Source organism: Chroicocephalus ridibundus, chromosome 1 (assembly GCF_963924245.1).
Source record: "Chroicocephalus ridibundus chromosome 1, bChrRid1.1, whole genome shotgun sequence".
Taxonomy (NCBI): domain Eukaryota; kingdom Metazoa; phylum Chordata; class Aves; order Charadriiformes; family Laridae; genus Chroicocephalus; species Chroicocephalus ridibundus.
In genome coordinates this window covers 205,216,476-205,228,984 of record NC_086284.1, presented here as the reverse complement: position 1 = coordinate 205,228,984, position 12,509 = coordinate 205,216,476, and the positions used below count along the sequence as shown (strand labels likewise).

The 12,509-nt window shown below is 47.2% G+C and overlaps 1 protein-coding gene across 2 annotated transcripts in view; it reads right to left on the bottom strand.

Moving 5' to 3' along the window:
• The window catches only part of NAMPT (nicotinamide phosphoribosyltransferase), a 30,644-nt gene extending 22,506 nt beyond the window's left edge, over window positions 1–8,138 (bottom strand). For both annotated transcript variants that reach the window (XM_063323442.1, XM_063323443.1), the window contains exon 1: window positions 7,958–8,138. In XM_063323442.1, coding sequence (XP_063179512.1) covers window positions 7,958–8,017 — 60 coding nt within the window. In that variant the 5' untranslated portion in view covers window positions 8,018–8,138. The remainder of the gene's footprint in view (window positions 1–7,957) is intronic.
• Window positions 8,139–12,509: the final 4,371 nt, after the last annotated feature.

Here is a 12,509-nt window from a genome sequence, read left to right as displayed (position 1 = left end):
GTTATAGCAGCTGTATGAAGAAAGCTGCTCTTTTTATGACTGGGACTGGCCTTTAACTTAGTGCTTCTTTATGATTTCATTATATTGCCTGGGAAAACACTGTTTATTTCCGTTCTTCATCCTATTGACATGCTACAGCTCCATGGTTTCAGAGTAAAGGCTCAACACAGAGCCCACCAGCTTAGCCTGTCCATAGCAGATGTCCCAGGAACAATTCCACAAACCACTCTCTGAATTCCTTGTGAGGAGCTCTACAGCAAACCAACGTAACGCTCCTGTTCTATTCACAACAGTTCAAGCAAAACAAAGAAAACTATCTCCACTGCCTACTCAGGTTTCTTTAAAAAGTTTAATTATCCAGCTTATTAACTAACTATGAGCTGGTTGTTGAAGTCAACAACCTACATTATAATGAAAATTTGCATGATCCTTGGCTACAATCTTTAAAAAAATACTTGACTTCTGCAGTTCGAAGATATCTCCTCCAGTTAAACGCTTCTATCAAATAGGTTACACAACCAAAATTAGCTTAAGGTGTACAGTGTACACACATTGAATTGGTGCCACCTTTTCCTATTACGTTTCTTTTCAGGGTTTTTTTTTTTTTTTTAGGGACTTCCCATTCCAGCTCTGCTTTGAAGCACAATCACAAAACACATTGCTCTTGCTGCAAATCGGAACTTGAGGGCTGAAATCAAGCTGGAAGGCTAACGGCCAGGTTTATCCTTTACGTAGCATATCTGGCAAAACAGCTCCTCCAGACTGCCTCGCTGGCAGCTTCCACCTAAAGAAAACAAGTCTGACAGAATGGCTTGTCAATGATGGAAGAGATATATTTGGGGGACCGTCGCCCTCATACACAACTTACTGAGTTAGAGGATCTTACTGCAGTGGTGCTTCTGGCATTTATACTTCCGTGAAGCACCTCTAAGATCCCCATTAGTTACAACATCACATATTACTTGAAAATATTGTGGAAAGAGGCCATGATTTCAACGACTGCTTTACCTAAACCTCCATGAGGTTTAACCAATGGAGCGGTTAAAAGCAAAGGTTGCCAATAACCTATATGGAAAACAACACTGTTAACAACGAGGAGATGAACCAGTACTTAGGAACAAAGGGAATGCTCTATCAGATATACCTCACTGGGACGAGAGACGTAACGAACAGCAGTTATAAGGTATTGCTGACCCCCTTCAGGAAAAACACCCACAACTGCAACTAGCAGTTACATTCAACAAGGATGCTTTAGTAGCTTTCAAAGCAATCACAAAAGGAATGCACACCACAAACAAAAGTGGAAATGAAAACCAAACCAAAAGTCAGTGTGGTTAAAAGATAAGCTTATTCGAACACAAGAGGAAACCTCAGAAGAATCAATCTTTAATAAGTCAACAAAAAGGGCATCCAATAGTAGCAGGTAAAGTGAGACACACTTGCAAGCGAGTACTGAAAAAAAAAAGTAATAGAATCATAGAATCGTTTAGGTTGGAAAAGACCCTTGGGATCATCGAGTCCAACCATCAGCCCCACTCTACAAAGTTCTCCCCTACACCATATCCCCTAACACCACATCTAAACGAGTCTTAAACACATTCAGGGATGGTGACTCCACCACCGCCCTGGGGAGCCTATTCCAGTCAAGTACTATCTTAGTATTTTGGTTATACACGAGCTTCAAATTGCCAAAGGCAAGTAGCCTTAGAGAGACTCCAGATCCCTTATTAAAAATGCTTAAGTGAAGTAAATACAGATTAAGAAAATGTTTAAGACCTAAAGTGACAATATTGGGAGATATCTACTCTTACGAGATGAGAGGGATAAACTAATGCAGGTTATGACTGAAGGCTGATCTTGTACCACTTTTAACGTCTCTGTATTCTAGTTCATCCATCATCTCTTATGTGTGTATTGAAAAGTAAGAGGACCAGAGGTGAGGAAAAAAAAAGTTAAGAGATCAGCCAGTACTGAGAAAACTAAGGAGAGCAACTGAATTCCTATGGAAGCTGCATATTAGCAGCAGAGATGCTCTAAGTGACCACGTCCACGTTCATTTAAAAAACAATGTCAAGTGTAAGCACTAGAACTGAGTGTATTTTCAATTGCTCAGAGAAAATACAATGTGTAAAAAAGGTAACAGCAGATTTCTTTCCCGTCAGAAATTTCTGTGTGCTTTGCATCCAAGATTATCATAACAAAGATGACAACATGCCTTATGTTTACTGTTTACACATTTGTGAATAGTCAGCTGTACTATGTCACATACTGCTACAAGTTTCCTGGTCCTTAATGAAAAAAAGAAAAACATTTACCTTCTCAACAATGAAAGTTGCAATGACTCTGGAAGGGGTTACTTTCCATTAACAATTGGCTGAATTCTGTACAGTTGCAGTGTTCCTTTAGAGCAATGACGACTGGGGGTTTGTAACAGGACTGTGTGACTGCAAATCAAAACTTGGAAGGAAACAAACCTAGATAGAGTGAAGATTACTTACAAGGAGTGCCGGGCCAGGAGTTTCCAACACTTCTACACTGACAGAATTACAGGAGGTAACAGAACACATTCACAATTCACACCCCCACTACAAGATTTTAATAAATATCTATACACATATACGAGCTGCTGAAAAGAATATTTTGCAGTCAGTAAGTACTAGCCCAAACCAACAAGCTAAAGAATACTCATGTCTCTTCCTTGCATACCTCTAGCCTTCTAAATAAAGGATATACAGGCTGTCAGAGCCCGGAATAAACACACACTCACGTGAAGCGCTTCAGAAGTGCTCTTCTACATCCACGCAGAAGAAAAGAAGTCCTTCAAAACGACAAATACTTAAAATCCAACATGTAAGGCATATAGTGTTTAAAAGTATCTTTTAGGCTTCCTTGAAGCATCCAGAAAGAACTGAATTCTGAAGCGGATATCATTTACAGTCTAGATAGCAAGTCAGCTCCTCCTACGGGGCAACTGCATGGCAGCTTATTAAAGCTATCACCTTAATTACGAAACAGTCCAAGCAACAGTAATACATTTCATTGGTAAAAGCAAAATAAGCTATTATTACTTCAGCGAACAAGGTTCAGTCCTCATTTTGATAGCCTTTCCCACTTGCAGCTCATGGTCCATCCAACACAGCCCAGTACAGGCCAATCACTGGTATCTTCTGACCAAACAACACAGCTCTGCTAAGCTGATCCTCTCAACAGTTTCAGACTACATATGCCCTGGAAGATTTTTTGCCTGTGCAGAATAAATAAATACAGGATAAAGATTATTGGGAAGCGAAGCGAAAGAAAATAGAGAGGTGGTGTATCCATGTATTGGGTTTGCACGGCGAGGTTTTGGTAGCAGGGGGGCTGCAGGGGTGGCTTCTGTGAGAAGATGCCAGAAGCTTCCCCAGCGTCTGACAGACCCAATGCCAACTGGCTCCAAGATGGACCCACCACTGGCCAAGGCTGAGCCCATGAGCCAACAGTGGTAGAGCCTCTGGGGTAACGTATTTAAGAAGGGTAAAAAGTTGCTGTATGACAGCAACAGCAGCTGAAGAGATGAGCAAGAATATGTGAGAGAAACAGCCCTGCAGGCACCAGTGTCAGAGAAGAAGGAGGGGGAGGAGGTGCTCCAGGCATCAGAGCAGAGATTCCCCTGCAGCCCCTGGTGAAGACCATGGTGAGGCAGGCTGTCCCCCTGCACCCCATGGAGGTCCATGGTGGAGCAGAGATCCACCTGCAGCCCATGGAGGACCCCACGCTGAAGCAGGTGAATGCCTGAAGGAGGCTGTGACCCCGTGGAGAGCCCGTGTTGGAACAGGCCCCTGGGAAGACCTGTAACCCCATGGGGGATCCACGCTGAAGCAGTCTGTTCCTGAAGGACTGCAGCCCGTAGAAAGGACCCACGCTGGAGCAGTTTGTGAAGAACTGCAGCCCATGGGAAAGACCCAGGTTGGAGAAGTTAGTGGAGGGCTGTCTCCCGTGGGAAGGACGCCACGCTGGAGCACAGGAAGAGTATGCGGAGTCCTGCCCATGAGGAGGAAGGAGCGGCAGAGACAACCTGTGATGCACTGACCACGACCCCTATTCCCTGTCCCCCTGCACTGCTCGAAAGGAGAGAAATCAGGAGTGAAGTTTAGCCCAGGAAGAAGGGAGGGGTGGGGGGAAGGTGTTTTGAGATTTGGGGTTTATTTCTCATTACCCTACTCAGATTTGATTGGCAATAAATTAAACTAATTTCCCCAAGTCGAGTCTGTTTTGGCCATGCCAGTAATTGGTGAGTGATCTCTCCCTGCCCTTACCTCGACCCATGAGCCTTTCACTTTATTTTCTCTCCCCTGTCCAGCCGAGGAGGGGAGCGATAGAGCGGCTTTGGTGGGCACCCAGTGCCCAGCCAGGGTCAACCCGCCGCAGCCAACAGCGTCAGACGAATGAAGAACTGAAGGGCATGGACCTCTCCGCTTGGGAACCGCCATGAGTGAACAGAACCCTCACTGTCACAGAGAGGACAGTGATTGCTGGGACTTCTTGGCAGAGACACAAGAGTAAGCTATCATGCAGCACAAACACGGAGCTCCAAGGAGCCTGCTGATATCCCCTCACTTGCAGCTCTACCAACAAGGATTTTGACTTCAAATGCTTCCCTTTTTCTGTAATACTGAGTCACTAGCAGGAAACTTTACTCTTAAAAGCATCATTGCTGTACTGGACATTCAAACAAAGAGATTCCCCAGATAACACCGCATTGATGAATCTCTTCCAAGTCTTACGATCCAAAGAATTAAAAAGACTGCTGTCATCTATCAGCGAGATGCACGCACACCATGCCATATGCCCATGCCCAGACTCTGGGGCGATGGCATATAATACCGCGCACACAGGAGGAATTACACTGTCGGGGGATTTGGAGAAGCTTAGGAATATGCAACAAAGTACACAGGAAGAAAAAAAAACACAAACCCTAACCGATGTAAAAACACTTATCTCGTTATGTGGGTTAGACATAAACTGCACGATTTGAAGCCCAGCCTCAAAATCCTGAAGCACTTGTACAATTCCCAGTTCATAACGGAAGCTCAGTACTGGGTCCAGTGTGTAGCAAGTTTCTGCGATTCACTCAGCAGGAACTATTCCTATCCAAAAATATCAAGTATGCTAAAAATTAGCATGATACTCAGTTGCTTTTCGAAAACAGCTTTTAAGATTTTGAAACTGAATATTTGATGATCTTCTGTGACTTCAGAGGAAATGTCCTATGATGCACACACAGGCAGGAAAACAGCTTAGAGGGAGGTGCGGCTGGATTAACTATCAACAGACGAATCTTTGCCTACCAAATCACTTTGTTTCTGAATTTTTGTAGGCACTAAACCAGTAACCAATTTTCTCTCCACCCCAAATTTCCAACTGCAGCAAGAGAGAACTGGGACACCGGAGTCAACACTCAAAACTAATGAGTTGTGACAGATATGACCCTGGGATACCAGAACTTTTTACTCATAGACAGCTGCCTAAGTTGGGCTTGTACTGTTTGGGAAGGTCTGCACATATTTTTTTTTTTTTTGCCCTGAGCTGTTTATTTCCACATGACTTTTGTCATCAACGTTAGTTCATATGGATCGGCATCTACTGCAATAGGATCGCCAAGTAAGCTTCTGGACGGATACATGGTTTTTCCTCAAAGTCTGAACACTGTATACGGACAGTACTGCACACAGAGATGCTACAATTGCGGATACTGCAGAAATGTCTAAAAAAAAAAAAAAAGAAAAACACACAAAATCAATTCTCATTTTTGTTTTAATTGCTAGTAAGAGTGTTTGGTAACTCCTGTAAAAAGCTTGATGGTGCAAACTACCAGATATTTTAGTGCAATTGTTACTGAAAGCGCTCTCGCTAAGTGTCTTTCATTGATTAGGAAATGACAGTATCAACCAGGGAGAAGATAAGTGATGTTTGCTCATATTACTTAACAAGATAAAAGAAGCTACGTGTTTAAGTACTTTTAAAAAAGGCTGGAGTTCCTAAGATTTCGGAAAAAAAGCATAGAGGAAAAGAGACAATTTGAACAGCCCTAACAAAGCAAAGTAGACCATTACAACTGCTTTTTTATTATAATACAAAATGCTCCTAGCTGCCACAGAAAACCTCGTCCAAATTCTGGATTTTAAACTGGAAAAAAAAAAAAAACAACTCAACCTTTACTTGACCTCGTTAAGATTTCTACCACTGCTGAAATGTTACCAAATCGTCTTTCCTATGTGAACAAAACAGAAGCAAATTAGCAAACTAGTGATCTGTCACTCCAGTGCTCCTCACTAGCACTAATCCTACAGCAGATCCACTGAATTTAGGAAAAGTAGTGTGCAAGTTAGATTTAAAATAGACACCCTTTAAACCCAGGCCTACAGTATTTAATGTGATTAGTCTCGGACACGGAAGAAACTCCATATTTGAGTAAGTTTGATAACGAACACTTAAACATGGCTCTTAAAAGAGTACTGTCGCTAGATGAAGTGCGTCCTCCATGCATGCAGTTTTGTGAGCCCTCAGTAGCAGTGTTAGGATTCTCTGACTGAGCTGCTCCAAGATTTATCAGCATCTTCGAACAAACAGCAACAATAAACGTTAAGAATTTCTTTACAAAAAGAGCATCTTTATGTAACATCATGCAATAATAATAATATCACGGAGGAGCTGTGAAAGGTACAACAGCACCAGTCAGCAACGGAGCACTCACTGAGGCTCGTACTGTGATAGTTGGCCAGTAACGAGACCTGGCCATAACATCATATTTGCCTGTTTTTCCAACTCTTCTATCTAGAGGTACCATCCTCCCTGAAACCCACCGGAGTGCTCAAAGCTTTAAAGGACTATAACATAATAAATGCTTTATAATGACACTCAGGACTGTTTGTTGAGGGCACTAATAACCTCTTTGACATTGCAACGCAGCTCCTGAAGAAATAAAAAGTTAGTTTTTCGGTCTAGGAGACGCAGGGCACATCTGTACGACCAGACCTGGGGAGTCACGCGCTGGCTCTGCCCGGTGCCTAGGAACCCTATGGTGACACTAACGCAGCGCAGCGCAGGAGGGGACGTGGGCCTGGGCACATTCACGTCCTGAGGCACGTCAGTCGTCAGCCGGTGACCACCGGACCAGAGCGTGGCCAGCGCGCCGGTACTCGGCCACTGCTATCAAACAGCACGATTTTCAAGCAATTTCACGGAACGAAGGGAGGACCGTGAAGCGCGATCCCCTCACTCTTGAATCACCTCGCGTACCGAGTCTGACACCGCAGTGACCAGAAAACTAAGCAGAGGACTCGAAAATAAATATTTTGGAGCCAGCCGGTTGCTCGGAGCGCTCTGCGCCGCCACGGCTCCGCCGCCAGAGTTGACCAAAGAAACGAAACACGGGGGGTGGGAGGGAGGGTGGGGGGGAAAGAGCACCCGCTCTGCTCGCGTCCCACCCCCCACCCGGGCGACATGTGCCCCCGCTCCCGTCCCCGGGGGGGGCGGGCAGCCCGGCGGGCCGGAGGATGCCCGGCGGCGGCAGGCGGCCCCCACCTCCCGCCTGCCCGCCATGGCCGCCCCCCGCGCCCTGCCCCTGCCCGCCGGGGCGCCCACCCCGCCCGCTTTCACTTTCTTTTCTCGCCCGGCCGCCGCCGGCAGCGCGGCCTCGGGCACCCGGCTCCCGGAGCTCCGCGGGACGGGGCCGAGGTGGTGGTGGGGGGACCCCGGCCAGGCCTCTCCGTCGCCACCCTCCCCATGCCGGGCACGCTCCCTCCCGCCTCGGGGGGGCCCTCCCGGCCGCGGGCAGGGGACAGGGAGCCGGCGGCGACGGGGAGGGCCTGGCTCGGCGCCCCGTGGGTGGAGCGCCCCGGCGAGTCCCGTGCGGCGGCGGCGGCGGGGCGCCCGCAGAGGTGACCCCCTCCCGCCCGCCCGCCGTGCCCGCACCCACCTTGTAGGAGTCGGTGGCGAGGAGGATGTTGAACTCGGTCCCCGCCGCAGCGCACTCCATGTCGCCGGCACCAGGGAGGCGCCGCCGCCCGCACGGACAGGTCTGGGCCGGGCCGGGCCGGGCTCCGCCGCCACCGCCAGGCGCTCGGTGCGGGGGGGAGAGAGGAGAAAGGGGGGAACGGGGATGGGGCGGGGAGAAAGGGGATTACGGCCGACGGGGGGGGCGGGGACCTCGCGCGGCTCCTCGCAACGCTGATTGGCCGCCCGTCTCCGCCGCCGAAGGAGGGGCCGTGAGGTCACTGCGCGGGTGGGGCGGGGCCAAGGGGCCAGGCGGGCTCTGATTGGCCCCACCGCCCGATCGGTGCAGGGGAAGGGAGGAGGTGGCTGTGACGTCATGGGGGGGCGGGGCGAGGCCCCGTGCTGCACGTTCTCTTTGACCGGATCCCGGGCGGGGCCGGCTGGGTGACGTCACTGCGCGGCCGGTGCGCGCTCTCTCCCTATTGGCCAGCGGCGCGGCGGCGGGGCGGACGGGATGCTGGGCCGAGCAGCGGGCGCGGGGCACAGGGGCGGCCTGCGCATGTGCTGTGCGGCGGGGCAGGGGTGGGGGTGTCGCGGTTTCGTTTCTCCGTGAGGCCGTTACGGGAAGGGGCGGGCGGCGGCCTCGGCCCTGCGGGGGGCTAGGACCCGGCCGTGAGGGAGGGCCCGGCTCCCCGGCCGCCCCGTCGGGCTGCGAGGAGGCGAGGGGGGGACCTGCAGCCGCGCCGGGGGCAGGGCTGGCTGGGAGGGCGGGAGGCCTGGCCGGTGTGCCCCGTGACGGGAGGGTGGGGTGGGTCGGGTCAGTGAGGACAGGTCCCCCGGGAGGGACCCGGGCACCGGCTGCCACCGCGCCGCTGCCGGGAGAGCACGAGTGCGGCAGCTGTTGAGTACAGTGAGCCTGGGTCGGGGCCATTGGGCGTGTGTGAGGAGGAGGAGGAAGGAGAGGGGCATGGAGTCGTAAGAGTCGTTATGGTTGGAAGAGACCTTCAAGATCATCACGTCGAACCATTAGCCTAGCACTGCCACGTTACTGCTGGAGCATGTCCCTCAGCACTACATAGAATCACGGAATGGTTTAGGTTGGAAGGGACCTTAAAGATCATCCAGTTCCACCCCCCTGCCAAGGGCAGGGACACCTCCCACTAGACCAGGCTGCTCAAAGCCCCATCCAGCCTGGCCCTGAACACTTCCAGGGACGGGGCATCCACAGCTCCTCTGGGCAACCTGTTCCAGTGTCTCACCACCCCCACAGTAAAGAATTTCTTCCTGATGCCTATCTAAATCTTCCCTCTTCCAGTTTGAAGCCATTACCCCTCATCCTATCGCTACATCCCTTGTAAGTCCCTCTCCATCTCTCCTGTAGGCCTCCTTCGAAGGCCATAATAAGGTCTCCCCGGAGCCTTTTCTTCAGGCTGAACAACCCCAACTCTATCAGCCTTTTGTCATAGGAGAGCTGCTCCAGCCCTCTGACCGTTTTTGTGGCCCCTCTCTGGACCCGCTCCAACAGGTCCATGTCTTTCCTGTGCTGAGGGCTCCAGAGCTGGATGCAGTGCTCCAGGTGGGGTCTCACCAGAACAGAGCAGAGGGGGAGAATCACCTCACTTGAACTGCTGGACACGCTTCCTCTGATGAAGCCCAGGATGTGGTTGGCTTTCTGAGATGCAAGTACACATTGCCAGGTCATGTTGAGCTCAGCAACCAACGGTCTACCTGTCTTTCAAATACCTCTAGGGACGATGAATCAATCACTGCCCTGGGCAGCCTGTTCCAGTGCTTGATAACCCTTTCAGTGAAGAAATTTTTCCTAATATCCAATCCAAACCTCCCCTGGCGCAACTTGAGGCCGTTTCCTCTTGTCCTATTGCCTATTAATTGTGAAAAGAGACCAGGCCTCACCTCACTACAACCTCCTTTCAGGTAGTTTAGAGAGCGATAAGGTCTCCCTTGAGCCCTGCAGGTGTGCTTGGAGTCAGTTTGAGGAAAAAGATGGAGTAACGAGGTGGAGAATTTTCGGAAGGTGGAAAGCATGTGTGAGAAAAAGAGCTGCAGCGGCCATACAGAGAACAATGATCGAACAGTAAAGTGTCAGAGCTGCTGCGCCAGTCAGGCCTCCCGTTATCAAAGTGCTGACATTGCCGTATGGGAAGGGACTGCCTGGCCTTCCAGAGCATCAAAATCTCCATCTCTGCCTCCCTTGTTCAGAACCAGTTGCTCCAGTGAAAGAATAAGATACTTTTCTATAGAACAATACTTCCTAGCCCCCTTTTAAGTAGGTGTTGACCTGAAATGTAAACACACATATGCCTTCCAAAAGCTTTCTTTTATACTCATTATAATGGTAATTGGTTTTCTAATCTGTGTAAATCATGTTTAGCTATTGTTTGAATTGTTCTGTGACAACAGGAAACATTGCTTCTTTTGGAGCAAGTAGCAAATATGGTTTTGGTCACAATTGTGGCTCTTTCATGATGGGAAGATGGTCTTCTTGCTCTCTACTAATTAGATGTATGGAAAAATAATAACATTCAATATTGACCGTACTACTGATCAGTACTGCATTAAAAAAGCTGCTTAATTAGCCTTTTCTGTAAAACTGTTGGTGAATTAACACTTAGGTTGACATTTGATGATCTGCAAATCCAAACCCAAAATTGTATAACTAATAGCTGTTTATTAAGATGCTTCCGAAAAGATGTATTTCACCAGTCAGATTTTCATAGAAATATGAATATCCAATAAAATTGCGAAGAATATGATCAGGAATGGCATCCAGATATTTTGGACCTAATTCTACATCGGTCCTGGTTGATCCATAATTGCACTGTGAGCCACATTCTTTCAATTACCCTTGTGTGCCCTGTTGACTTCAGTGTGCCCTGTTGACTTCAGTGTGCTTTTGCTTTATGCCATTTCATGTGAGAGAAGTACCAGGTCTTTTATTTAATTGTGACTACTTACTATTAAACCATTTACTTACTGTTTAAAAAAAAAAAGGTAAACACTGACAGCTACTAACAATAATCAAGCTGTATGAAACTACTTTCATTAGTTTTCTCAGGAGGGAAAGTGTTCCCATGGAGCAGGAAAAAGTCAGTGAAGCAGTTAGAAACATTAAAAGAATATGTGTATCAGGAGTTCCCTGTACGCTTCCTTCTGCCAGTTTGTCTGTGTGCGATTTTGCAACAAAACCTGGTAGTAGCAATGATAATTGCTATTATTGCTATTATCCACCATGAACTTGCAACTAACTCTTCTGCTTGTCTCAAGTTTTCTGCTTGCTCTTGTTCAGTCCCATGGACACGAAGTTCTTACCATTACTTCCCCATCACAGCAAAAAAAGTTGAAATTTCCATTTTCTTTCTCAGGGTTCTCTGTAGCTCTTCCTCTTCTTATCTCTTTGTTTTGTTTGTGGCTGCATAGCCAACCCAGTCTGCTCACTTCCATTAGCTAGTCTGTAAAGCTGCTCTGCCTTTTTCCACATCCTCCTGAAATATAAGATTATTTTTCTGAAGTTGCCTGGGCTTGACTCTTCCTTAATTCCTTCTGAGGATTCCTTTCGTGGAGCATCCCATCAAGGCGACAACATGATTATGGGATAATTTGAAATGATAATTTTAAATATACAAATCTCCCTTGTTTTGTCCCAAAACTTTCTTCTGTGATGTCATTTACATCAGAATTTTGCCCCTTACCATGTTCTTTATCTGTGTATTTTTCATGGTGAAATTTCTCAGCTGCAAAGGTCAAATCTTAATTTTTGTTTGGAAAGTCTATTTTAATATAAGGAAGATTAGTAAAAAGAAAAAATAAATTAATTGATCAGATCGGTCTTTTATCCTAACTGTTGCAAGAAATTAGAAAAGTCAGAGAGATACTACAGGGCTGCTTGTTTTTTTTAAAAAAATGATGTTTCTCGCTACAGAATTCTGCTGATATATCTTCAAGCCTTCAATAGAATAATTAATGATGATTTGCTCAGACATAATTTTTATTAGCATCTTCCCCCTCCTCCTGCTGGCTCTTTCTTGTACCTTAGGATGTGCCAGAACTTGAATAATGGTTTAATTTAGCTCATATGAACATATCTAAAGCTGTATCTGTAATGAAATATTGTAAAGTTAGGAGACTTCAGAGTATTAATAGAAAATGGTATTATGCTAAACAGAACTATATTAAATCACAGTTTTCTGGTGAAGAGAACATATTTTAAGTTTGGAAAAAATTAAATACATCTCTTGCAGCAGTAGATGGTGGGAGTATAGTTACAATGGCAAAAGAGAAATAAACCTAGGAACCTCAAACACTCCATTCCTGTGCTGTGTTTGTCATCTGTTATCCGTGAAACTGACTTTGGACTGTTCATCTGGCTTATTGAAACCAGCATTTGTAATGTACGTGGGGCTTAACTTCTGTCTTCAGATGGAACCACACCAAGAAATCGTGTTCATCAATTTAAATGCGAGTTCAGCTAAATTGTTTCTGATACCATTTAGCATACTGATAGAGCCAGGGTTCTT